Source organism: Brachyistius frenatus, unplaced genomic scaffold (genome assembly GCF_029030835.1).
Source record: "Brachyistius frenatus isolate BFR_SWC_R1_liver_20210118 unplaced genomic scaffold, ASM2903083v1 Contig_314, whole genome shotgun sequence".
Lineage (NCBI taxonomy): Eukaryota > Metazoa > Chordata > Actinopteri > Embiotocidae > Brachyistius > Brachyistius frenatus.
In genome coordinates this window covers 73,142-100,692 of record NW_027210913.1, presented here as the reverse complement: position 1 = coordinate 100,692, position 27,551 = coordinate 73,142, and the positions used below count along the sequence as shown (strand labels likewise).

Here is a 27,551-nt window from a genome sequence, read left to right as displayed (position 1 = left end):
TACTTTCTACCCTGATGGGGTGGAAACAGTGCCTCCATCCCCAGGTCACATCGTTAGAGTCTGAAAATGCTGTGGCCCTCACTGTCATCACGTCTCGACCCCATTGAACTGTGGGATATTTTGGAGCGATAGCACTCAGTGGCACTTACTAGCAGAATCTCTGACAAGAAGCACCAGAGCTGTTCTGGTGGAACCATGTAAAAGATGAGTTATCTTACTGTTATGGATAATGTGAGCGCTCAGAATTGCTGAACACAAAGAAGGTGTTGATGTCATGAAATTCATTAAAAATAGTCTCTGATCATTTTCCTATTTCAGTCATCAAACATATATTTCCTGAGGCTCTGAAATGCCTGTGGTTTGTGTTGCTACATCTAACATCTAACTTCACATCAAGATGTTTGCAAGGCTCAGCCAGGACTTTTGTAAACTTGACTAAAACAAGAAAAGAGATTTTTGTTTCTGTCAATGTTAAAAGCAGAGAAGAGTGATGTTACACTTTCTCTGCGTTCCCCTTCGCTCACAGGCTGGCTATCTCGTTCTCTCTTGTGTGACTTCACATTTCTTTGATTTCTTGGTGATATCCTGCTCAGTCTTCTGTCCTTTCGCCTGCAGCAGCTCATTGAACTCAGGCTACAGCTTCTCTGTTGACCTCCTCTGTTTTTGTTCTCTTTCTTCTTTTTGCTGTTTGTTTATTTGGATATTTATATTCACTCAAATGTGATCTACATTTAAAACTGCAGTGGGATGGTTCTAACTCAGAAGCTATTCCTCCCAGTTTCCGTTTGTCGGTGGTATTGTTGGGAGTAACACCTTACTGTTGGTGGTAACCAAGCGGCAACCACCAGTGATGTCATCAACCATCAGTGAGGTCATCAACCACCAGTGATGTCATCAACCATCAGTGAGGTCATCAACCATCAGTGATGTCATCGTTGGTTTGTGAACGTTATGAATCCTCCAGTTCAGATTCTGTCCGTCACCATCTTTGCTAGTTCGGAGCGGTTTGGAGCAGGAAGTGACCATATTTGGACGAGCTGGGGGAGGAGCCAGAGGTGGATCTGACCGATCTGATCGGAAACCTGACGACACTACGTCCCGCCCACCGATAGCTGTAACCTGACTGCACCACAGGCCTGTCAATCAAACAGACACGCCCCCAAAAACAGGTCTTTTTGAAGCTTATTCTCTCATTAATGAGGCACCTCCAGAAAATGGATCTGGAAGAGAGAATTTAGCGAATGACATACAGGACATTTTCTGTATGAGAATTCTGTGAGAGAAGTTGAATGGGAGTCTATGGAGCCGGAGGCTTTTTTGAGCCGACCTCTAGTGGCACTCGCTGGTATTGCAGCTGAAGACACTTCTGGATCAGAACCATTTTTCAGACCTGGAAGCTACGGACACTTTTACATCCAGTCTGTGGGTGCCACTAATGTTATAACTGTTACAGCTCCTTCCTCTCTCCCTGCTGTGGCTCAACTAGCCTCTTTCTGCAGAAGCTTGCAGTCAGAGAGGGTTTTAAGGTAACGTGGTGGCACCTGTGTATGCCTCCACCGAGGATATAAATACCTTGACCTTTTTTCTGCCTTCCACACTGACATACTCATTCCTCACTCATCCATGCATTTCCCTCACAGTTGATGTAATTTATCTTGATGCTTTTTGTAAATAGTTACATTTCTTTAATTTTGATAAAACATGCAATTGTCACTTTAATCTCTCTTGTCTCTCCTCCCCATCATGGTGGTTTGTGACAAGTGTTGGCTTGTCAGTGATTTGTTGTTGTGAGTAGATTAATTTAAGCATAATGTGGACGTTTCTGGTATTTTTTTCCTGCATTAAGTTGGTGTGTTGTTACCTGCTTTGGCAGACAGTGGTTTCTGTTGTGGATTGTCTTGTAGGAGTGAAGAGTCGTTCATTGTGTTTGGACGGAGCTGTCAGTAAGCCTATTTTGGAAAGAGGAAATGTCAGGTTGCTGGTAGTGCCAGTTCCTTCCTCTAAGAGTGTAGGTTGTAAAAGTGTTTGGTATTTGTTCCCCTTTTCTTTTTTTTCTAGTTGTGTACTTGACTCAGCCGTTTCAGGGGTCTTACTTTGGGTTTTATTGTGTCTGTTTGAGGAAGAGTAGTTTTTCCCTTGTTAGGCTTGGCAGCGGATTTACTGATGGGACTTTTGGTGTCTACATTAGGAAGCGGTGAAGATAGGTAGAGTGCTTAGCTCCGGTACATATCCGTGGCTATGAGGGGGTCACCATCTTCTTGGTTGCCTTCTTCACACCGTTGGATTGGTGTGCATAATTACAACATTTCTTCAACATCGTTCTCTTCATCAAAACATGACCTACCTGTCACCTTACTGACTCCCCTATCACCAATCCCTGCAATCAGATCACCGTTTGAACATTTCTATTGACCAAGTCGGTCCCATGAAAACACTTATTTGTGGACTGTATTGTGTCAGGCTACGAGATCCTGCTGCCTCCCACCTACACACTGTTACTGCCAAGGCAATGGTCAAAGCAATGGCTCATTTCATCTCAATATTTGACCCTTAACTATGACAGTCTGACCAACGTCCCAACTTCATATCCTATATAGTTGGTCAATTGATTTAACTGCACATAAAACATGACATATTGACAGTTTACCATGCAGAAGGTTTGTGTGCACTTGAACATTTTCACCAAATACCTGTTACATGTCTACTGTACAGGGCTGTTGGGTAACCTGCCGGTCAGGTTTTTGTCAGCAGCTTGTGAATTTGTCCTGAAAGTTCTGGATTCAGCTCGAACAATTTCGTGTTTGGACACAAAGTGCATGGTCAACTTGCAGTTTTGAAGGCGAGATGTTTGCCAGAGATTAAAACTCTACCGGGCAGGTGAATCGGCAAAGCAAAAAAGTAGAGATTTAACAGGGAAAGATGTTGATGATGCTGTTCAGCCTCTTGTCAATTTGCCATCCAAGGCAAAATAAAGTGTCAATTTTTCTGTGGTGCATCGCATCTAAACCTCATGATTGACACTCTCAGCCAATGAAAATCCTAAAAGTTGTTCCATGTAAACCTTCTGAAGCCATATCACACTTGTGAGGCTGAGTTTTTAGGGCAGCAGGCCTTAAACGTGGCTCAAATTCGGCATCCACTACTTTGAGGCATCGTACTGACTGTCCAAAAGGGTTCTGTCTCACTGAATATAACTTCCATCCACTTCCTCAAATAGAAGATTGTATTGACCAAGACTATTCAGCCACGTTTGTGAGCAAATTTGACCCTTTCAAAGGGTACCAGCAAGTTTCACTCATCAAAAGGTCAAGAGAAATTTTAGCACTCATAACTCCCTCTGGCTTGTATTCCTACACGGTGACATTTTGTTGAAGGAATACGCCTGCAACGTTTCAGTGGCTAAGAAATACTGTGGTTGTGGGTGGTAGCAGTTGGCCTGCGTAGCTCCACGATATCATGGTGTATCTGGACAGTCATGTCCACTGCATAGGTGTTTTATATGACTGGTTGATTTTAGCATGCTTGACAGACAATCTCACTAAGTGTGTGTTTGCTAAGACCACTGGGACCTACCTCGGAAAGAGGATGAATCAAGGTCAAGTCTAGCCAATGCAGTATACAGTCAAGGCTGTGGGACAGTTTCCTCCACCCACAACCAAGACACAGCTGTTGCATTTCCTGGGAATGGTAGGCTACTACTATAGCTTCTGGAAGAACTTTTTATCTGTGCTTGCACCAGTGCTTGACCTTTGCACAGCCAAAGCTGCATATATTTTCGGGGGATTTTATGCACCAGTACAATTAATCAGCTGTTAAAAAAAAGAAGGCATTGGTGCTTGTTTGGGTTCTGCATGAATGGATGGCAGCACAGTAATGAGCATGGAGCAGGAGGAAGCAATAGTCTCAAGTATCCCAGTCAAATCACTCAGTCAACACCAGTTATACCTGTGGTTGGTGTTTCTGTGATCACTGGTACCTGAGCATCTGCAACTTTTGATTGCATTAATCAAAGAACTGACATCTAAAAGTAACACAAAACATACTTTTCCAAGTAACTGATTGCTTTTTTATGCAGTTCTTGGTAAAGTATTTCAATTAATTGTATTATTATGTATTATTAATTAATTAACAGTACTGATTGGTGGTGGTCACATATTTACTGCAGCGCAACTCTTTCACAGTGCCTCATCTTTTTCTGTAAATGACGTGTCTGATTCTTAAAAGGTTTTCAGACTGTGCTGTTATTTTGCACAGCAGAAGAGTTTTAAAAAGATCTAAAATGTTCACATTATCTCTTTGGGGTTGTGAGAGAAATTTGACTCCCAGTGACATCCTGCAGAGGAGCCATCCTGTCGGTCAGCGAAGGAGAAACGCTCCATCTGTGTGGGTGGTAATGTGCGCTCCCTCTCTGTATGCCATGATTTTATTTTATACTTCTGGTATCAATGTGATACTAGAAGTAGTGTTGCTTCGAGGGTCACTTTTTACCCTGGCATGTCCAACGTCCAAGATTTACCCAAAACTTACTCTACATTAAGTACCACAGATGGCTGCATTTGATTGATTGGATTATGATAAGCACAGTAACAATTATATTTATTTATTTATTTGTTTGAATTTCTGGTATTTCCTATTTGCCGTGTCCTAGCTTTAATCCTCATCTTTTTCTTTTATAGTATTTTCTGAGCTGGTAGGCTACATTAGGAGAAATAAACAAACTGCTGCATTATTCTGTGAATACTATTCAGATGTGTGACAATATGATGAGCAAAATCAGCATTCCTCTCCGGAGATCTGACAATTATCTGACCTCTATTTTCAAGTTACTTCTATGGAGTCTCATGAGATAAAAACAAAACCAAACAAAAACGCTCTGGCTTGGTTGTATTTCTTTAAACCACTCAGTTGTCTTGGTTGGCACTGAGCCCAGGATGCAGCACTTGGAAAAATTGCGTCAGAGTGGAACTTGTTTTGGTGGAACAGGGCCGGGCCTGGTGTTAAAATGGCTGAATTCCTGCAAAAGATAGAAGAGAACCAAGCAGGCCTGCATTGTTTCAGGATCCCAATCTTTGCCAAACTTGCCATTTTCAGTGTGTAGGTTGCTAGCTCAGAGGTTGTTGTTGTTGTTGGTGGTGGTGTTGTCTCCAATAGCGACAGGGATTTTGTAATTTGGTAACAGAGATAGCAGAAGGTAAGGAGAATGTGGACTTAAATCAACAGATAACGGCGAGCTTATAGCATCGTTCTACACAAACTAAAGCTTAAAACACCAATAAAAATGCCACACACTTTGGATGGCTATGTTGCCCGTTGTCATGGTAATAACGGGATTGCAGGTCGTACGGCTCGGGATGTTTCTCAACCTTGTGAACTCTTCTTCCCTCATCAACTGAGATTGCAGATCTGATAGAGGGGAGGGAGCTGCAACAGGAGCAGCGTAGAAGATCTAGAAGAGCAGCGTTTTGACCACAGACTGTATATAGAAGTGTTCGTAGCTTCCGGCTCCGAAAAATGAAGCTAATGTGGAAGTGCCTTCAGCTGCAATACCAGCGAGTGCCACTAGAGGTCGGCTCCAAAAAGCCTCCGGCTCCATAGACTCCCATTCAACTTCTCTCATCAAATCCAAAGTGAATAAAATGTGTCCATCAGTTATCTCGGTGTTGTTAGCTGAAGTCACTCCTTCTTATTAGTTTTCTGGAGGTCCATCTGAAAATAATCCCTCATTCATTAGAAAAGAAGATTCAAGAAGACCTGTTTTTGGGGGCGTGTCTGTTTGATTGACAGGCCTGTGGTACAGTCAGGTTGCAGCTATCGGTGGGCGGGACGTAGTATCGTCAGGTTTCCAATCAGATACACCTTTGGCTCCTCCCCCAGCTCGTCCAAATATGGTCACTTCCTGCTCCAAACCGCTCCGAACTCGCAAGATGGTGACAAACAGAATCTGAACTGGAGGATTCATAATGTTCACAAACCAACGATGACGTCACTGATGGTTGATGACATCACTGATGGTTGATGACGTCACTGATGGTTGATGACATCACTGATGGTTGCTGATTGGTTTAATGCACACCATGCGGTGCCTGTGTGTTTTGGCCTTTATGTCAGTCTACATGAGATAAACTGTTAGTTAGATTTGTCTCAGCCATCCCAAATCCAAACATGATATTTTTTGTTTTTGCTGCAAAACTTTTTCCTTTTTACTTGATGAAGAGTGTATCATTAACATATTTTATTGTATAATGAATGTTGTTTCAAAGGCTCCTACACTACAAACGTAGTCAAAACCCAGTCCAAACATGCCTTTGTGTTGATGCAGCTGTGTGAGACTGGTTGAAGAAGACAACCAGGGTTGTTCTGGAAACAAAGTGGAACGCTGGTTTAACGGATTAATCATGAGTCATGAGTATTTGATAACTCTGCCTGGTATTAATTTGAGGAAAATAAGTTATTTTCTTCTTATATTGTTGTTATTAAAAATTTGATATGATTTTAATAATTTAAAGCATATATATTTTACTATGAAAATTTCAAAATATAGTACTTCTCACCTCTTCAGATCTCTAAATTGTGTTATGTTATGAAATACTGAAACACTGTTGCTGATTTGGAAGTTTTTTTGAATGGTTGAGTTCAGCAGCTCCCTCCATGTGTAGTTTCTTCACTGGCTCAGCCACAGTGCTGCTGTGTGCTCACAGGCAACTCACAGTCCAATACATTATCATGCAGCTCGGCACAAAGCAGCGGAAAGAATTACAAAACGCTTCAGGACGCGGTTATGTGCATAACTGCACTCTGCACTCGGAGCACTGCAGCAATGAACCAACAATGAAGCAGAAATCTCGAAAAGATAATCCCGTAAAAAGCTGAAAAAGGCCATCGTCATGCGTGGTATTCAGATGAGAACATGCCAGAGAGGACGCCACAGGGGACTTAATGGCGGCTGTTTGGTATTAGGATTGTCTTTATTTTCAAAGTGCTCGACTGGAGATGACCTACATTTGATGCTCCTCTGGGATTATTATACGGTTAACCAAGAGAAAACATGGACACACACACACACACACACACACACACACACACACACACACACACACACACACACACACACACACACACACACACACACACACACACACACAGATGTGTGTGTATATTTTCACTCATGCACACTCTCACGCATTCTTCTGCAGTCACATATTACAGTAAATGATCAAAATAAAAAAAAAGCTCCAATCATGTGAAGGTGTTCACATGATTGGAGCTTTTGCCGATAAGTGTTGCCCCAATATCTACTGAGCTTAATTATCCACACATTCCTTCTGAATACCACCTCACCAAAGGATTTTAGCAGCTTCATTTGCCATATTTCAATGATGGCTCAGATACTGTATATTTAAAAGTGTGTCCATGCGAAGAAAACGTGCTGTTTTTCCAAAGTGTATTTTTCAATTTGAATTTAATTCATTTTCATTTTTAGAGCGCCAAATCCCAACATAACTCATCTCAGGGTGGTTTACGTAGTGAGGTCGAACCCTTTCAATAATATACAGAGAAACCCCCACAGTTCAACAATTCCCACATGAGCGAACATTGGCAGAAGTTTGGAGGAAAAACTCCATTTAATCATAAAAGAAACAGATCTAAAGGTGGGCGGCCATTTGCCTCAAGGGGAGAGCAGAGAGAGAAAATAGCAACATAGAGAGACAACAAACGATCATCACTGGGGAGGTTGGTGGGGTCAGTAACCGCAGATCAGAAACATGCAGCTCCGGAGCCAGAAATACCTGCAGAAAGGTACAAAGAGAAGAGAAAGAGGACAGAGAGGACAAACACAAACTACAGGAGAGAGAAGACAGTTAATGACATGCAATAGTGGCATATAAATGCATGGAGAGTGAAATATCGAGTAGATGGGAGGTGATTATCAGTGGAGGTCTATAGCAGCATAACTAAGGGAGGTTCAGGGTCACCTGACGAAGCTTGGTCTTCAGAAGCTTTATTTGTAAGGGCATGGATGTCATTTTTTCTCTTTATTTCACTTGGGAGCCAATGAAGAGAAACTAATATGCAAGAAATATGACCTCTCTTACAAAATCAATACTCCTGCTGCAGCATTTTGGATCACCTGGAGATTTTTCAGAGCATTACTGAGACATCCAGATAATAAGTTATTACAATAGTCCATCCCGGAAGTTTTCTATCGGATCAGCTTTTCAGTATTGTGCTGAGGCAAGATGTTCCTGATTTCTGCAATATGTCGCAGGTGAAATAAGTCCCAGAGATTTGCTTTATATGTGAGTTAAAGGAAACATCCTTGTCAAAAATAACTCCAATGTTTTGTCACAGTAGAATATCGGTACAAATACAATAACTTAAGCTTTGCCTGAACTTAGAAGTAAAATGACAGGTCCGGGGCCTCGTTTATAACCGTTACGCACAAAATGGAGCCTGAAAGAGGCGTCCGCCGCTCCCCACGCAAAAGTCTGGATTTATAAAAACAAGCTGGACAGTAAATAGTGCACACCTGTAAGCAAACTCTGAGCTTCCATATGCACGTTTGGGAGACACAGACGGTGAGGTGGTGAACTGAAGCCAGATTGCAGAAATTAAATGTGACAGACAACTTGATATGTATAACGAAGCCTCTCGCACATTTCATTTCACTTCATATCAATTTTATTTGGGCAATCGTTCACTGTATCATTAACATTCTAACCAGCAGGGTCATTTTTGCTGTAATTATTCCATCAGCAACTTTTAATTGTTTTAAACTGATCATCATCCTTTTTAAAAATCCAATATAACATCAAACAGCATCAGTTAAAGACCTGCAGAACAGAGCGACAGTTTAAAATTTTCCACCAACACCTGGTCCACAAACACCTGGTCCACCAACACATGGTCCACCAACACCTGGTCCACAAACACCTGGTCCACCAACACCTGGTCCATAAACACCTGGTCCAACACCTCGAGTTCTGTCGGACAAATTTAATTTCTGGGTTTTCCTCTCTGTTGTTGACACAATTAACCAAAGAACCGCTGATCCACATGGATCTATGTGTGCACGTTTCCACATGCATTGTGATTTACAAAAAGAACATTGTGTGCAGGTGTGCATGTGCACAGTTTTATGAATCTGAATATATTTTGCGCACGTACACTTTTAGTACGGTTCCTACGCAATGTTTTATAAATGAGGACCCTGGCCTGTATGTTTGAAAGACATGCTTGAAGTTTGACTAATTTGCTATAATAGCTGGATGTCATCTGCATATCAATGGAAATGTATGCAGTGCCTCTAAATAATGTTGCTGAAAGGATTGATGTAGCAATAAGCCCTGTAGATCTCCATGAGTAACTTTTGTGTGTGTGGAAGAGTCATTGTTGATATAAAGAAATTTAAATCGAACCTAGTGCGGTTCATTCAATCAAAATGGCATGTTGTCCCTATCATAAATGTTGTGATGACAAGTATAGAGACAAGCACAATGTTTGAGGTAATATGAGGATCATTGGTAACTTTTACTGTGCTATGATGGTCTCTAAATCTTGGCTGAATTTCTGTTTTTCAAAAATCCTTTACAAATGCTCATATTTTTTATTTTTTTTATTTTTTTTTAAGCTTTTATTTTTAAAGTTGCAAGAACAGGTTGGACCTAGTTTTCAAAAACAAATGGATCAAGAGGAGGATTTTAAAGTAAAGGTATAATTAGAGTAACTTTAAAAGCCTGAGGCACAAAGTCATTTGATAAAGATAGATAGATTTAAAATGGAAGTGGAAATTAAGGGTAAAACGTCTTGTATGGATGAAGACACATTGAGTTCCATTTAGCTCAGAGAGATCTATACATATTTAAATATAAACGAGATCATATAAGACGTGTACCATCAGAACAAATCATGTTTACTTTTTTAGTATTTAACCACATCTTTTTAACCTAAGTGGTTTTGAACCTGGTCTCTGGTGGTTCGGTCTTCTGCTTTGTACACTCACCATCCACTTCGACCATCTCCCTACCTCACTCCCACTTACTGAATTCTGAATATAAAAACAACCCCTGGAGCAATACATTCTATTTTGGAAAATCATCTTATTCACTCTTCTGCTGCAAGTTAGATGTTCAGATTGATTTCATTCTCATGTCTCTAAAATGAAAAAAAAAAGTGTTTGTGAAGACTTTATGTATAGTGCTGTCCAATCAAAAGCAATCTGTTATATAAACAGGAAATCATAGTAGCATCACAAGGTAAAATATGTCTTGTAGGTGTAACACCCACCTTAATATTTACTCTGTCGCTTGTCTCTAAAGGTGGGATCCTGGGTGCCTAAATACATCTTACTCTTTTAAATTTAGATTTTGGGTATTTGCCGGTGCCTCCACTTGGCAGTTTTTAATTAACTTAAATTATGGACGGCTAAGAAATAAATGATTAAGCCTTACTGATTTTCAAATCACCCTCTTATGTCCTCACATATATATGAACTTATTTTGATAATAAGGACAACACTAACAAGTCTCTCTGAACTCAAATGAATGATTTTAGTGAAAAAACTTCTTAAACATAAACGAGTTGGGCAATACCTCAAAACAAAGCTGTCAAACTGCACTCAAATGAGCTTTACATTATGCAAACAACATAGCCCATTTATACCTTCATGTTGCAAATAAAACTGTGGGTTCTGAATCAGATGTAAAGAAATTAAAAGCCATGATAAAATAAATTGCATGTCCAAAGTGATCGTGGCAGGTCTGAATCGTAGCTAGGGGGCGTTGTGGCCTGAAAACATGAAATGGCTGCTTCACTTGCATTAATAGTCCACTTACAATAAAATATGGTGCACGTGTAATATGGTTACTCAAGACCTGGTGAAGGTGGGATGTGATGAGGCATCAGCGGAAAACCAGGTGAGGTCCGGTGGTCACAGAGCGGGACGGTTCAAGGCACCAGAGGAGTCACACAGCGGTCCGGTCCGTCCAGCTGAAGTCCTCTCAGAGAAGCATGAAACTGGGAAGACATCTGACTCTGGTCCCGGGAAGACATCTGACTCTGGCCCCAGGAAGACATCTGACTATGTCCCCAGGAAGACATCTGACTCTGTCCCCTGGAAGACATCTGTCTCTGTCCCCTGGTTTCACTAACTTCATGTTAAACAGAGTCTCCAATAACCAGAGTTGGTTTCTCAGCAGGTGTTTCACAGAATGTGGAACATCAGTTGGAGACGTGAAGGTCGGTGGTGAACCGTGGGCTTCTTCTTGGGACGATGTCTCCTTCGTACTGTCCCCCGGCCGCCCGGCTGTTCGGGTGCTGCGGGGGACCGGCTAACTAAACCTGTATCCTGGACAGCTGTACACCCCCCCCCCCCTCCCTGAGAAGGTCCTACAGCTAGCTGGTTATTTAGCATGGTGCACAGCAGTGATTCTAATTCTGTGACCCTGGAGCCCTAACTACACTACTCCCCCCCCTCCTCCCCCCTCCCCACTCCTCCTCCTCCCCTTCCTCCTCCTCCTCCTCATTAAAGGAAGCAGGGTTGTAACTAAACATGTCACACTGAGCAAGAAAAACCAGAAGAGGAGGAGGGAGAGAGGGAAGACGTTGCTAACTGCTAAGCTAGCAGCACCAGAACACCAAGTTAGTGAAGGTTGGTCAAAGATTTAACAGGAGGATTGTTCAAGAAGAGCAAACGTGAGTTTTAACTTGAGATGAGAAGAAGTGGAGAGATTTAGATACGTATAGATATATATAGATAGAGATTTAGATACGTAGAATTCAGGAAGAGAAGCTGAAATAACAGAAGTAACACTAGTCACAATGTTTGTAGACAGGAAGTGATGCAATACGCTCACCGTGACGTCAGACGAGATCAGCCAATCACCAGCCTTCTTCCCTCTACGGACGGCTCTACCTGGCTGACATCACGTCTCTCAGAGACCCGCCTCCTTTACGTCCTGATTGGTCATCCACCAATAGTTTATCAGATTTCACTGCATCAGGTCACTGAGTTACACTGTATTTATAACACAACAGATTTCATATCAGCCTTACAGCCACATTATGTTCTTTCTCAAAGAAGGAAAAAAGACATTTATCAACCTTATTATTTGCTGAATTAAATCTAGACTGGCAACATAGGTATGGTTAGTAGGTGTTATTTTGATTTATTTCTGTCTGCATGTGTGGGATAATGTGTTTGGGTGTAAGTATTACAAAGTTTAAAATGAGAGGAAAAACGTGGTTATGCTAAATAATGTTATTTACTTATTTAAGTAAAATGATGTTACTTTTGTAGAGTATAATTTGAAATCTTGAAATTTGTCAACTAGATTTATATCATTGCTAATGTTACATTTGATTAATTTAACAACGTAGAAGTTCCACCTGGCAGTTACTGGTTGTAGGAAAAACAAATCCCTGTGTAAGAAGTCGTTTATGTTTGGCAGCTGGTTTAAATTTACTGACAACTACAACTTCCTTTATTAATACACACTTACACTCGAGCAAGGTTAATATTGACATTAAAAACAGCTTCTGCAAACCGGTCCAGGGCCACAAGTTTTTCTTTTAAAATATGTTGGAAATCTAGTAATCCTGTAATGCAAGGCAAAAATGTTCGCTGGATATTTAAAAGCTCAGAGCTTTTATCTATTAAATGAGTTCAAGAGTATCTTAAAAATGACTTGTCAGAATGGCTTTTACAAATGAGCAGGTGGGAGAAAGTTCCGCTGGAACAGATTTTTCGGAATGAAATGAGATGATTTGACTGGAGTGTTGATCAGTGGAGCCTTATGGAGCCTTTATTCTGTGTTTTAAAGAAAGGTTTCCTGCTGTAGTTCCCAGACGACATCTTCAGCAGGAGAGTGTGATGGCAGTAATGTAATTCTGTTTGTGGTTAATGAGAAAGTGTATAACGATCAGCATTAGAGAGAAGACAGACAGGAGGTATACAGAAGAGGATATACAGAAGGCCCACATACTGCCCGCCTGCCATGAGTCCTCAGGGCTACCATGCTCTGCTGCTGCGGCTCGTTTGCGTGCGTTTGTCCAGACCAACAGTGTGTCTGCTGCAGTGCTGATAATATATATATATATATATATATATATATATATATAATAATAACTCTCTGCACCGGAGGAAACCGGAACAAGAGGAAAAACAGGAAGTGACAGGGTCACGTCCAGTTGTCAGAGACGTCTCTTTGTTTGTTTCATCCAGCAGGTCTATGTGTTGAATGAACATGAATTAAACAATCGCAATTTTACAGAAAATCCACCACAAAACAAAAAATGTTTGATCACGACAATCACAAAATAACTCATGGAATTCCTGGAGGGACTGATATAACGTCAGCATTACTCCGCTGTTACTTTTTCACACATAAAAAGCAGTGTTCTCTCTAGTAGTTTACATCTGCAATGCATCCACTTGCTCACATTAAGGATGAGGTCTGAAGACAGACGAGTGAGTCCAGTATCGTACTTGTTTGTGCATCCGAAGCAAAAGCAGCAGCAAACGTGAAGAGTTAGCTGTGTTTTTGGATTTGAAGCATTCACAAGTGCTGCATAGATGTTGGCGTCAGCGTACTCGGGTACGAAACATTAATGTGATGTGAACACTGGCCAGCGGGGGAGTGGAGGGTAGAGCGGTGAAGAAGGGTGGGGGGCGATCACACTACGGATTAACCGTACCTAATGTGGAAGTACCCTTCGTCACCAGGATTAAAAAAAATTACATTGGCACACAAAGATCAGTCGACCACAGAGAACGGAGAAGTGAACATCAGTGTGACTGAAGGAGACAGAAAGGAAGAGTCAGAGGTTTCAGTAGTAAAATGCAACTTAAATGAGGTCAGTGTGAGTTAAGCAGCCGAGCAGGCTGATGAGCTGTTTAAGCCCAGTTAATCACCCCCTCTCTTTGTGCCTCCTCGCTGATCCAACAGTCCCACTGGCCCTCTCTGTGTTCTCCATTCAGCTGCTGAAGACACACTTGACATCAGTCACTTTCAGTTGTATTCACAGAAAGAAAACACCCTGAGATATTAGCCTTCATGTATAACATTCTAAAAAAGCCTTTTCGAAGGGCTTTCACGCAATGTGATGATTGACTTTAGTTTCACGTACTTCTCAGCCCTTCCAGTCTTCCTAGTTTATGTACTGTTGTAAGGCAAAAAGTCCCCAAGTTTCTCCTGAATGGTTTTAGTATGTACAGTATATTAATACACTTAACCTTCCAACCTTCAGGACGTTTCCACATGTTTGAAGGATTTTCAGAGGTCTTGATTTTACAGATAGGCCTTTCTCTTCATCTCTTTTAATCAATAAGGGCTAAATATGCATTTAGTTTGATTTAAACAAGGTGTACCTAATCAACTGACAACAACACAAAAAGTGACCCAGTTTAGTTTGGCTGCAATCAATCAATCAATCGATCAATCAATCAATCGATCAATCAATCAATCAATCAATCAATCAATCAATCAATCAATCAATCAATCAATCAATCAATCAATCAATCAATCGATCAATCGATCAATCGATCAACCAATCAATCGATTAACCAAGTAACTAATCAATCAATCAACCAGCCAGTCAGTCAGTCAGTCATTCAGCCAACCAACCACGTAACTAACCAACCCCACACCCACCCATCCATCGATCCACCCACCTACCCATCCATCCACCCACCTACCCATCCATCCACCCACCATTTGTACAGATGGAATTAAATAGAAAACACAGATTAGAATATACAGCAGGCAAATGAAATAATACAAGTTTAAATATGACAACCCATTTCAAACACTGAGGATAACATAGATACAGACAAGTTAATACAAACTATAGCAATTAAAATTGAAAACCATCAAAGTTAAAAGGATGGTAAAAGATAGTGATATAACTAAGTCAGGGTGTTGGGGAGTGCACTGTCATGGTTGGTCTGTGAGCTGTTGCTCTTGTAGTCCATTATTGACTTAATTCCTCTCCGCATGCTCCAGGGTTTGCTTCTTTAAGTGTCCCTCAATGTGCTGCTTCCTTCTGCAGGAGTGAAGTGGCTTCCTCACTCCTGACTTGGACGGTTTTAAGAGCTGGTCTTCTCCTGCAGATTTGAGGTTTAGCAGTGAGATGTGGTCTGATAAGATGAGAGGTGTGGAGACGGTTACCAAGGTGTGGAGACGGTAACCGAGGTGTGGAGACACTAATTGAGGTGTAGAGACTTTAACTGAGGTGTGGAGACTTTAACTGAGATGTGGAGATGGTTACTGAGGTGTAGAGACTTTAATTGAGGTGTGGACACGGTTACTGAGGTGTAGAGACTTTAACTGAGGTGTGGAGACAGTTACTGAGGTGTGGAGACGGTTACTGAGGTGTAGAGACTTTAACTGAGGTGTGGAGACAGTTACTGAGGTGTGGAGACGGTTACTGAGGTGTAGAGACTTTAACTGAGGTGTGGAGACGGTTACTGAGGTGTAGAGACTTTAACTGAGGTGTAGAGACTTTAACTGAGGTGTGGAGACTTTAACTGAGGTGTGGAGACGGTTACTGAGGTGTAGAGACTTTAACTGAGGTGTGGAGACGGTTACCGAGGTGTGGGGACTGCTGAGTCCTGTCCGATGGAGTTTGCTCTCATGTGTTTTGCTATGTACTTGTGAATTGTTTATTTAGTTTCCTCAATGTACCAGTCTGAGAACTGCTTGCTGCATTTTGCTGCAGACATTATTGCTTGGCTCATGTCTCTGTGTTTGGTCCTTTGGGTGGACAAGCTTCTGCCTGAGAGTGTTACTGGGATTTTTACAAATCTATACAGTATGAATGCAATCTTGCCTCAACAAGAACCATCAGTAAATTAGCCACAGCTTCAAACCTGACTGTATTCATACGAAACTGAGCTGTTACAGTGTATAAAATGTCCCTGCTTGCTCCTGACGGCTGCTTCTTGACCGATGGAAGTGGCAGAGCTGCTGACATTGACCTGACATTGATGCCAGCGGTCGTGCAGGCTAGTTGAGCTGATGGCACTCGGCCAAATTGGAGATGAATGTATGATAGCAGTAGAGAGATCAGGAAGTGCTACTGTAACAGATGTCCACTATACAAGGTTGAGCTCCATACTGGGACACTGATACAAGTTAGAACAATGAACAATTCTGCATTATTTCATATTCATTAAAGTACATTTCCATAAAGGTTATGCTTGTTATAAATGTGAAGTCACCCTTGTGTGGGAGTCAGAAAAAAGTTTGCAGATACTGCTGAAGATAAAAGAAGCAACATGAAGTGAAACTTCAGGTATTCAGGAAATACACGTAAGGGCTTAGTTCACTCCTCCCAGCTTAGAGTCCCAAACAGTGTTTTATGAAGCTGTTTGTTCGACGTCCATCCATCCATCCATCATCTTCCTCTAATCTGGGTCAGGTCCTGGTGGCAGCAGGCCAAGCAAGCTGACCCAGACTTCCCTCTCTCTCCTGCAACATCTTCCAGCTCCTCCTGAGGATCCCGAGGTGTTCCCAGGCCAGCTGGGAGATATAATCCCTCCAGCGTGTTCTAGGTCTTCCTCGAGGTCTCCTGCCAGTTGGGCGTGTCCAGAAACCCTCCAGAGGGAGGCGCCCAGGAGGATCCTGATCAGATGCTGAACCACCTCAGCTGACTCCTTTAGATGCGAAGGAGTAGCACCTCAACTCCAAGTTCCCTCCTGATGTCCAGCTCCTCCCCCGATCTCTGAAGCTGAGCCCGACCTCCTACGGAGGAAACTCATTTCGGCCGCTTGTAGCCGCAACCTCGTTCTTTCGGTGACGACCCAGAGAGCTGCTGACCATCGGTGAAGATCGGAACGTAGATCGCCCGGTAAACTGAGAGCTTCGCCTTCCGGCTCAGCTCCTCTTCATCAACACGGTCCGGTGCAGCATCTGTTGTACTGCTGCAGCGGCACCGATCCACCTGTCGATCTCCCACTCCACCCTCCACCCTCCACCCTCCATCCTCCATCCTCCATCCTCCACCCTCCATCTTCCATCCTCCATCCCCCTCCCTCCACCCTCCATCCCCCTCCCTCCATCCTCCATCCTCCCCTCACTCGTGAACAAGACCCCGAGATACTTAAACTCCTTCGCTTGAGGCAGTCACTCCGTCCCCACCTGGAGGAATCAATCCACCGGTTTCCGGCAGAGAACCATGTCCTCAGATTTGGAGGTACTAACCCTCATCCCTGCCGCTTCACACTCGGCCACAAACCGCCTCAGTGAGTGCTGGAGGTCCGAAGAGGCCAACAGGACCACATCATCTGCAAACAGCAGAGATGCGATCCAAAGACCCCTGAACCCGACGTGCTCCTCCCCCCGGCTGTGCCTTGATATCCTGTCCATGGAGGTCACAAACATGATCGGTGACAAAGGTCAGCCCTGGTGGAGACCACGCCCACCAGAGGCCAACACCCACTGGAAACGAGTCTGACTTATTGCCGAGAATACGAACACAGCTCTTACTGCGGTTGTACAGAGACCAGGATGGCCCGTTGCAACGGGTCCGGCACCCCGTACTCTCGCAGCACCTCCCACAAAAACCCCAGGGGACCCGGTCGAAAGCCTTCTCCAAGTCCACAAAACACATGTAGACTGGATGGTTAAACTCCCAGGACCCTCCAGTAGTCCTGCGAGGGTAAAGATCTGGTCCACTGTTCCACGATGAGGACGGAATCCACACTGCTCCTCTTAAATCTGAGGTTCAACAAACGGTCGGAGTCCTTTCCAGCACTCTGGCATAAGCTTTGCCCGGGAGGCTGAGTAGTGTGATACCCCGACAGTTGGAGCAACTCTCCGGTCCCCCTTTTGGAAAATGGGAACCACCACCCCGGTCTGCCAGTCCAATGGTACTGTTCCCGATCCCCATGAGACATTGAAGAAGCGTGTCAGCCAAGACAGCCCAGCAATGTCCAGCACCTTCAGCATCTCAGGGCGGATCTCATCCACCCCCGGTACCTTGTCACCGAGGAGCTTTCTGACTACCTCAGAGGCCTCTGCTAGGGATATGGGTGTGACCATTCCTTTTTAGAAAATAAAGCAGGTCTGGGTGCGATACTACGAAAGCATGAAAGGGCTTGGTCCACAGAGTGATGCACTCAGCCTGAGTTCAGCAGCTGTGCCCCGTGGACGAGCCGTTGGACACACTCGTGCCATATGTCTGTCCTCAGTACGGCTCACTGTCCAACCGTTTATGTCAAAGAAAACACAGAGCTGGTGTTCTGTATCGGAGCTAGCAGATAACCTGTGTTTGGTCTGTGCATGTGTCACTCAAAAAAGAGACAACCAATCAGAAGAAGTGGTCATTGATATCAATGCACTAAAAAGAGATAGAAACAAAATAGCCTGTTCATGGCAGAGCTTCAGAGAGAAGCCAAAGACAGACGGAAAATTATATTAAGAGGATTTTTGTACTTAAAACCGTAAAACATATTCTCATGGGAATTATGCCTGCAAATAAAATAGCAGAATGGTTTTGAACTTAATACTAAACATCTGTAAAAATCTTCTGCTGATGTTTATGTGGTTTTACGGTTCAATTCAGAGCATCATCAAAGTTATTACAACTTCTCCAGCAGGGAACATGAATGTTTGTATAAAAGTTTCAAATCACCAGATAGTTTGTTTCATTAATTTACTCTGAACTAAAGATATCTACCTGTTATGTTGCACGAGATCAGAAAGTCAGATCATCACCAAAGTCAGAATGTCTGTCCAAAATATCACGGCATGTTGTTCGGAAGTTGTTGAGCTTTTTCAGTGGATCAAAGTGGTGGATTGACCGACATCTGCGGTTCTGGAGCCATGATGGCTAAAATATGTGTAAAACTGTGTTGCTGTAGGTAACCAGTTGCTATCTAAATAGAGTTTTAACATGTTTTACCTTTTCAGTGGGGACTGGGCTGATAATGGTTTAATTGTTATGTATGAGGGCGAGCTACAAACACAGTTTTTTGTTGCCGTGTGTGGTTGTGTATTATTTTTCTGGTTGTTTCCTCCCCAGCAGGCATTGATAAATACAGTAGATATATCAGCAGCTAGCTGCATAGCTAATCAGCTGTTTTTCTCCCCCCTCAGGCTGCATGTTATTTATGAACACATGAGCATGAATAAATGTCATTTCATGTCTATGTTTGGATTTTCTGGAGCCACTGGCAAAATAAGATGTATGGCTACACATTGTCAAACAATGAGAATAAAATGATACGGCTGTGTCCCACCATGGAAAAAGACAGAAAGGGATGAACCAGTGGGCGTGTAGACGACACACTGGTATCAAAGCAACAGTAATTCAAGAAGGTTTTTACTCATCCTCTCTACAAAATGGATTACAGTTCAGTTGAGTGAGGGTAATTTTCATGAATTTAACTTTTTCCTCCTCTCTAGTTTATGAACACTAAAAATCACATGAAGTATATTTACCTATTAGTCCATTTGTAAAGTAGCAAACATATTTTTAAAAAGTAGGATATAAGGTTTTCAGCATGTTGTCCTTCTTACCAGTGTGTAGGATTTAAAGGGATCTATACAAATACATAAATTGTAATATCCATAATTATTTTTTCATTTGTATAAAATTACTTGAAACTATAAATTGTGCTTTCTTTGGCTTTATTATTAACCCATTCATATCTACTGTGATCTGATGGATCACAATCTGAGATTCTGTTTGGAAATCATGGACGCTGCATCCTCCAGGTTAAAGAGGAGAGGGACCATCCAGCTTGTTATCAGCTCAGTTCTAAAGCCAGCATCTGTGATGGTACAGGATGCATTAGTGCACACGGCATGGGTAGCTTGAACATCTGGAAGGAAGCATTAATGCTGAATGATATATTCAGTTTTTGGAGCAACATATGCTGCCATCCAGACAACGTCTCTTTCAGGGAAGGTCTTGTTTATTTCAGCAGAACAACGTCCAACCACATTCTGCACGTATTCCAACAGCATGGTTCTCTAGTAGAAGAGTCCGCTGATAAACTGACCTCCTGCAGTCCAGACCTGTCAATCATTGAAAACATCTGGAGCATCAGGACATGAACAATACAACAAAGGAGACCCTGAACTGTTGAGCAGCTGAAATCCTCTATCAGGCTAGAATGGGACCACATTTCACTTTCAAAACTCAGGTTTAAGGTGTTATGGTGTTACAATCTAACTGTCAACAGTTGAGTCGGACATTAGAGTATTTCATACTAGAAGCAGCTAATATATCCTTCAACTTCTAACTTTAGGCAAACCCCACTTGTCGCACTTTTTTTACAGCAAGGCAATATGATGTGCTTTACATAAGCCATAAAAGATTTTAGGAAATATAATACAAGGCAATATGAAAAGACATGGTGCTGCTACACGATATGAATCTGATTAAGATGAAGTGACAGTTGGAGCAGACCTCAAATTTTTTGAGATGATTTTTTTTCTCCTACTTTTGTTGACGTGTGCTCTTCATAAGACGATCAGAACAGATGTCGGTGTGTGAAGTTGGCTAAGCTGAATCCATGAACTTGTCCTTTAGAGGACTACACCTTTATGTCTAGCAACCAGATTATGAATGACTTCACTAGTTTTGTTTCAGGGAGTCTTGGGAAAATTTAAGGCTTCATTTAGCTGTCCATTTAAATCTTGGTTAGTAGAGTTCTGCTGAGTTCTCAGCTACTTGCCAACAAGAAACCCTGGGAGAGTGTTGTGGTGCTCTGACGAAATATCATTTATAACAGTTTCTGACAGTCTGAACACTTCATCACTTAAGCAGGGAGGTTCAGTGCAGTCCAAGTCACAATTCTGCTTTTAGTCTGTTATTGTCCGGATGACGTTAATGTTGTGCAGAACAACAGACAATAGAGAGATTTCATAAATTATTATATAAGACTTAAATGGATTGTTATTCACAAGTGATGGGAGAAGGGATTGTGAGATCAGCTGCAGGCCTGGAGAAGCTGCAGCAGTAATGCAGTCGCTGTACCGACTACAATTGGTTTTAAAATAATACATTTACTGAGAGTTACCTTACACTAGCTTCACAAAGTTACAGGTAGTTTCCAGTCTTTGTTGTAGCGGCATTTCCTTTTATTTGTGGTAGTTTCCATCATATTCCGCTGAATTCTGAATAAGTTGTGACCTTGTGGTGACTTGCAATTTTCCCCATTGGGTGTAGCGTTGGCAGTAAAGACGGTAACAGACTAACCTGCACTTGACCCACATATTCAAAGTTTGATTTTGACATCAAACACGACCCCATGATAACAGCCTGCTAACCCTGCTTTCTTGACAGCCTTTGGAAAAAAGTCAGATTTTAGAAGTGTCTGCCCTGCAGGGTTGACTTTTGAAAACAAGAGCCAAACAAAATGTGGGACTTTGTCCAAATATGTGGAATGTGGCCCAAAGGATGTACAGTTCTCCATCAAGTGCTCCAACTGGTCACCCTAGATGAAGAGGGAGCTGGGCTAAAAGCCAAAGCTTTCCACTTACCGGTCAGTCTACATCGCTTCCCTCACCATGTCATGTCATGGAATTGCAGTAATGACGAAAGAAGTATTGCTTGATTCATGATATAAACAGCTGTTGCACAACCTTAGAAATTTGCCTCAACTCGGCCATGCATGTGCCTGTGCATTATCATTCTTGCGTGTCACAGGTGCGATCTGGCACTTCATCAAACAGCACTCCACTCCTGCTGATAGGGTGAGGAGTTCTGTCAATCAAGATGAAACAGACTTGAGCAACTCCTATGCACTGAGGAGCCCGTTGAGGTGGTTCCGACATCCTGGCTGCCTCCCATTGGAGATTCATCAGGTACAGCCAACTCGTACAAAACCCAGAGGCTGACCCAGAACCTGCTAGAAACCTTGTATCTCTCAGTTGGGCTGGGATTGCCTTTGGATCCCCTTTGAAGTTGGGGGAACAGGGACGTCTAAGCTTCTCTGCTTTCCTTATTGCAACCAAACCGTAATTAGAAGAAGTGGTTAGAAAGATGAATGAAGGAATGTTTGTCTTCTGTCTCTGGGAGATGTACTAAATGGATCCACTGTGGATCACCAGGTTCCATCTCTCCCTGTCCTCTGATCTGATTTATTATCTTCATATTGGATTCGCTATAGATTTTACAGCAGTTTAGAAAAGAAAACCTTGTGATTAATCGGATCAGTACCTGAATTTTCTCTCCTGTGTGCAGTGTTTGAAAGTTCATCTTATAAAATATTGAATTCGAACATATGTTATTTCCTCTCCTCCTTATTTCCCCTCCCTCTGTCTTGTTCTTTGCAGTTTCGTCTTGCATCACCACCTATAAGAAAACTCCTCCACCAGTGCCGCCCCGAACCTCCACCTGCTCCACAGCCTCCAAGCCATACATCTCCATCACAGCGCAGAGCAGCACAGAGTCCGCACAGGTACTGCACAGAGAACCAGGATGTGGTGTTAATCTGCTTTCATCTTTCAATCAACATGATTGAAAATATATTTTTCCAAGAAAACTTTTCAATCAACATCAGGAAAGTACCCAGAAACTCATTGTTGTTTTTGTTTTAGCTCACTTAGTTTATCACACTCAGGAGTTTTGTTGCTACAGTCTTACTTCTGTTGTTACCAGAAAATAATGGGGGCTGATGTCAGCAACCTTTAGATGGATATGGCTGTATTACTAAATTCTGTATCAGTTTGCTTACTTTATGACTTTTCTATCATCAAATTACATTCCCTCACAAAAGTTACACAGTCTGACTTCAACCCTAAAACATACAGTAGCACAACTAGTCATGAAAACAGCTGGACTGAACTAAACTTTTCTGTTGACATTAGCCACCCTGTTACTGGTCATACCAGACCAAGTAAGACTGGAACTGCTGAATGTCTGATAGTAATGAATTTGACATTATATTTGTAAAAGTTTCATAATCTCTCTTTAGCTTCGTGGTGTCTGTCCAGTTGCAAAACATTGGAAAAACAGTCAGTTGACATTTTAGTTTGTTGCCTGAAACCTTAGGTTACGAGTTTAAAGAAACCCGGCTCACTGTTAATGTTTTCTGTGTCTTAACAATTAATATAATAGTATGTTAATTCAAATTACACTTGCATTTTTAACTGTTTATTAGATCATGAAGTATTACAGCAGCATGCATATTCAAACCAGGTTGTTTAAAACATATCTGTTACTTGCTTATTTTCTACTCTGAAACTTGGAAATTGAAGTAAATGTTTATGTATTAAACCCAATCAGTGAAAGTTGTACCATCTTTTATGAATATAGCTGTTCCCTAGTGCAGTTCTTACTGCTGACATATCAAGACAGACTGTGTCATTATTGGACAAGGTCTATATACAAAAAGAAAAAAGAAACGCTGCTATGAACACCAGAATCAGCTGATGGCATAATAAAATGAGCACATATATAATTTAATAACTCTTAGTTAGTTGATTAAGTGTTACGTCACTGTTTGAGGGAGGCACATTTTAAAACCAATGTTATTCATCTGTTTATGTATTTAGATTGTTGTAATTTTTTTTGACTATTTCTACTTATAGGAGTTATTAAAGTAAATACCTACCTACCTACCTACCTATTTACTTATGTCACAGAGTAACCATAAAGTCTGTTGGCAAAGTTGGAACAGCAAATTCCATTGAGAATGACAGCAACAAGTAAAGTAATGGTTGAATGAATTAATAAAAAAATGATATTACAAATAAGACTTTGCAATTGTTAAGGTCCTTCTGCCTTTTATTTCTTCTCAGCATGTTTCAGCCCACATTAATCTCATGGATGTTAGATCTTCCTTTGTTTTCATTTAAAAATAAAATGTCATAAATGATACTGTGTGATATTGCAGGTCAAATGAATACCTTGTCTTGAAAGCAGTTGTCCATGTTTTCTAAACCCAACCAGGATGCATACATGGAAGAGGAGGGACCCAGAGGTGACATGACCATCCAATCAGGGCTCAGTAACTCAACAGAAAGCATCGACAGCATGAAGGCCTTGACAGCTGCCATAGAAGCTGCTAATGCTCAGGTTTTGTATTAGTTTTTAGATAGTGAGGTGTATTTTGTGTACAATCCAACATTTGTTTGATGCAGTAGGGACATTGTAACTTTGTAATAGCCACACAAATGTTTCCAGATTTTCTGAAGAAACTATTTTAAAACATATTTTTATTGTTTTAGTAAGTATTGTATTCACAATGCTTGTTGTCCTTATTCCTGTGCAGATCCATGGACCAGCCAGTCAGCATGTTAGCAACAGCACCATGACAGTCAGCACCCCCGTCCCCATCCTGAGCAGGATGCCCGTTATTGATGACCGCCGGGATGAGTACAGGAAAGAAGCACTCAGGAAGGGCAAATGTCTCTCCATAGGCATCCAGGTAATAATGAAACCACACTGTAGGAAATCACTGGCTTAAGTTACTTTCATATTATAATATGATAAGCCTGTTTATCTCAGTTTCTGCATATTCATTTCAACTTACATGTGACCATTACTTCACAACATAAAAAATACTTTGAAAGTTGTGACTTCACACATAGTAAGAAGCAGGACTCTATTTCCATGAATCTAGGCGCAGCACAAACGCAAGTCTAAATTTTGTTTGCTGGGGATGCATTTAGATGTGGCCAGCTTTTTGGTAATTTTGTCAACACAAATGCAAGCGCAACGGTGGCGCAGCGGTAAAATAGGAGAAATAGATAATTAGAAGGTGTGTCTTGGCCAACTTGAGTCACGGGAAAACAAATCAGCTCCTATCATCCCCTTTAAAACAGTTTTGTAATGGCTGAAGAAGGAGCAGACCGGAACCTCCTTCCAAACTTTACACAGGAGGAAACTGACATACTTGTCTGGGAGTTTAAGGCTCGTAATCACCAAATTTATGGTACTACGAGTCGGCCTCTACGGGCTGAATTGGATTGGGAATAGGAAACTAATATTATAGATAACTGTTCCCCTGGTATTATGTAAAATCTGTCTAGTGTAGGAAGTGGTTCAACGATATAAGATGAAGGGCAAAACAAAAACTTGCGTCTTACAGAAACCAATCACTGTCATTAATTAAACGTCAAAGTGAACAAAGAACATTCATCCAATATACTGAAATCTTGTGCTGAAACGATGTTGAGGAGTGAACATTAGTATATTATTTAAACTTAAAGCTACCGATGAAATTCCTTTATTAACAACACCGATGAAGAGAAATGTGCTCAAAATATCACTGATGTTATGTTGTTCATAAATAAACTGATGTTGTGTTGTTCATAAATAAACTGCATCGGAAGCTTTGAGTGTGAATCATTTATTTTCCAATCATTTAATAATGGCCTAAGCTGTCCTGCATAAATAGCCCTAAACTTTAATGCATAAATGACACAGTGTTGTGGTCTGCGGTCCTGCACGGCTGGTAGATCACCTGTTTATGTGTAATTTAATTGCAATTCATTGGTAGTTAACTCAAGTTGACTAATCTATTCAATGGCTGAGATGGCACGCCAACTGCCTGATTCACATCCAGTTCAATAGTCAAGAGTCAGCTTAATTTTAAATATGATTAACGGAATCCAAAGGTTGGATTCAAAATACATATTGTTTTAATTATTTATGAGGGATTTATGTGGTATTATACTCATTTGACATCCACTAAACCTGTCTGTCTTTGTGCGCTCTTCTCCACTAAGTCGGTGCAGCCAGAGCCATGAAAAAACACCGTACACTTCACCAAAATGCAAATGTGCCTGGACCTGCACTTAAATTAGCTTTGCTAGGTGCATAATTAGGGCCCTCAGTGTTCACGTCTTATTTTCTGTGATGTAGAGTTTAAAATTTGATGTGGTAATTTGTACTTTTGGGTCTCCTTCAAATAGTTAGATAGGTTTCATTTGACTGTTTTTTATGACAATTAGGAGTTTTGTCCTGTCCATGTCCTCTAGGTGGATGGACCAGAGGAGATTCCGGATCCAGAGGACCCGTCCAAATTCACCTCTGTAGGAGTTCAAGTGGAGGATGACAGAGGGTGAGGCAGATATTTTTTCTTCAATCTTTACCACCTGATTTTCATTTGTTAACTGCAACTCAGTGGTTCTAAACGAGTTTCCAGTTTAATAGGTGAAAACAAACATTAGGCCAGATCTGCTTGTCCAATCTATTTTTCATACTTTCATTTTGACTAAATTACTGCTAAATAGCACATTTACATTATCTTCAGCTCAGTTCAGATGTTGGTCCTATTGTTCTTCTACATGTTTTTGATAAGTCTGCGTGTATTTCTCATAACTGAAATGACTACAGGTGAATGAATGTGGAGAATTAAATCATTATGTCTGCATTCACTGTTCAAGGGTTTTCTTTGACCAATACATGCCTTTAGCATCTCAATGACTGTTTATAGAAATACTTATTTGTAAAGAATGGAGGGATGGATGAATTAATTTGAGAACAGGTTGGGAAATGTAAGACCTTAAATCCTAAAACATCTTTTAAAGGATTTATTTATTTATGGGTTGTAGGTTGTTTTAATGTTCCTCTGAGGTTTTGGTCATCAAAACAAGACATACTTTGTTCACTGAGCCTCATTTTAATGCGCCATCTTTTAGAAATGTATAGCATATTTCATGTCTGTAAATGTCTAAACACAGTTCAGGGAGTTTGTAATTCACAGCCTGAACCGTCAAGACCCACTCAGTTGGGGTAAAGTGTAATAAAGTGTATAAAAAGTCTTCTCTTGGTCGTTGAAAAGGAAACATGTCCACTACTTCCTGGATCACAGTCTTGATTTGCTATGCAGCCATAAAAGGGTTTTGTTCACTATGCAATGATTTTCCTTTTGTTTGTAATACTCCTTCTCTACAGCGTGCCAGCTTGTTTGCCATTTGCTAGTTTTCCTGTTCACACCAGCATATTTTTTTCTGTTGACGTAGGAAACCACTTGTGCTTCTTCCACATTGTTAGTGCCACAATCTTGTATGGAGTTGAATTGGCTTAACTGTGCATTTGTATTTACTTTTGTACCTAATGTACGATATCAGTTAAGGAAAAAAAAAAAAGGCTATTTCACCATCAACTTGTGGCATGGGTATGTTATGAAGATAGTTTAACTACTTTGAGATTAATCCAGCTGTTTGTGGAGCCTTTTTTGATTGGAACCCATTCATGCTTGTTGAAGCCGGGGACTTCTTTCGGTCTACTCCCCGGGGCATTGTTTCTGGTTGACTGTCACTGTGTTCTGAAAGAGGGGTCTCTCAGCTGGTAGTCCAGAGTTTGCCAGCAGATTCTCTTCTAGGACACAGCTGAATGTAACGGAGTAGGTGAACAAGCAGATGTGCAGCCTGGGTGGAAGAGGCAGTGTTCACATGGCAAAGAGATGCATGTCAATGAACTATTTTGGCAAAGAGTTATGATTTCCTCATCTCCTTGAGCCTTTAGCCTCAGGAACAGAGACCCGTGCATACCTGCCGTTCATAGCAGGCGTCCAGCTTCAGGCCATCTGTTCCCATCTGGAATTGTCATGTAAATTAACATGCGTCTCGAGTGACTAGTTGTGAACCGAT

The 27,551-nt window shown here is 41.6% G+C and overlaps 1 protein-coding gene across 6 annotated transcripts in view; it reads left to right on the top strand.

Moving 5' to 3' along the window:
- Nucleotides 1–27,551, top strand: part of LOC138635522 (disks large-associated protein 1-like) — a 129,040-nt gene that overhangs the window by 75,082 nt on the left and 26,407 nt on the right. For all 6 annotated transcript variants that reach the window (XM_069723032.1, XM_069723034.1, XM_069723033.1 and 3 more), the window contains 4 exons: nucleotides 22,284–22,408; nucleotides 23,902–24,027; nucleotides 24,224–24,379; nucleotides 25,935–26,017. In XM_069723032.1, the coding sequence (XP_069579133.1) occupies nucleotides 22,284–22,408; nucleotides 23,902–24,027; nucleotides 24,224–24,379; nucleotides 25,935–26,017 (490 nt within the window). The remainder of the gene's footprint in view (nucleotides 1–22,283; nucleotides 22,409–23,901; nucleotides 24,028–24,223; nucleotides 24,380–25,934; nucleotides 26,018–27,551) is intronic.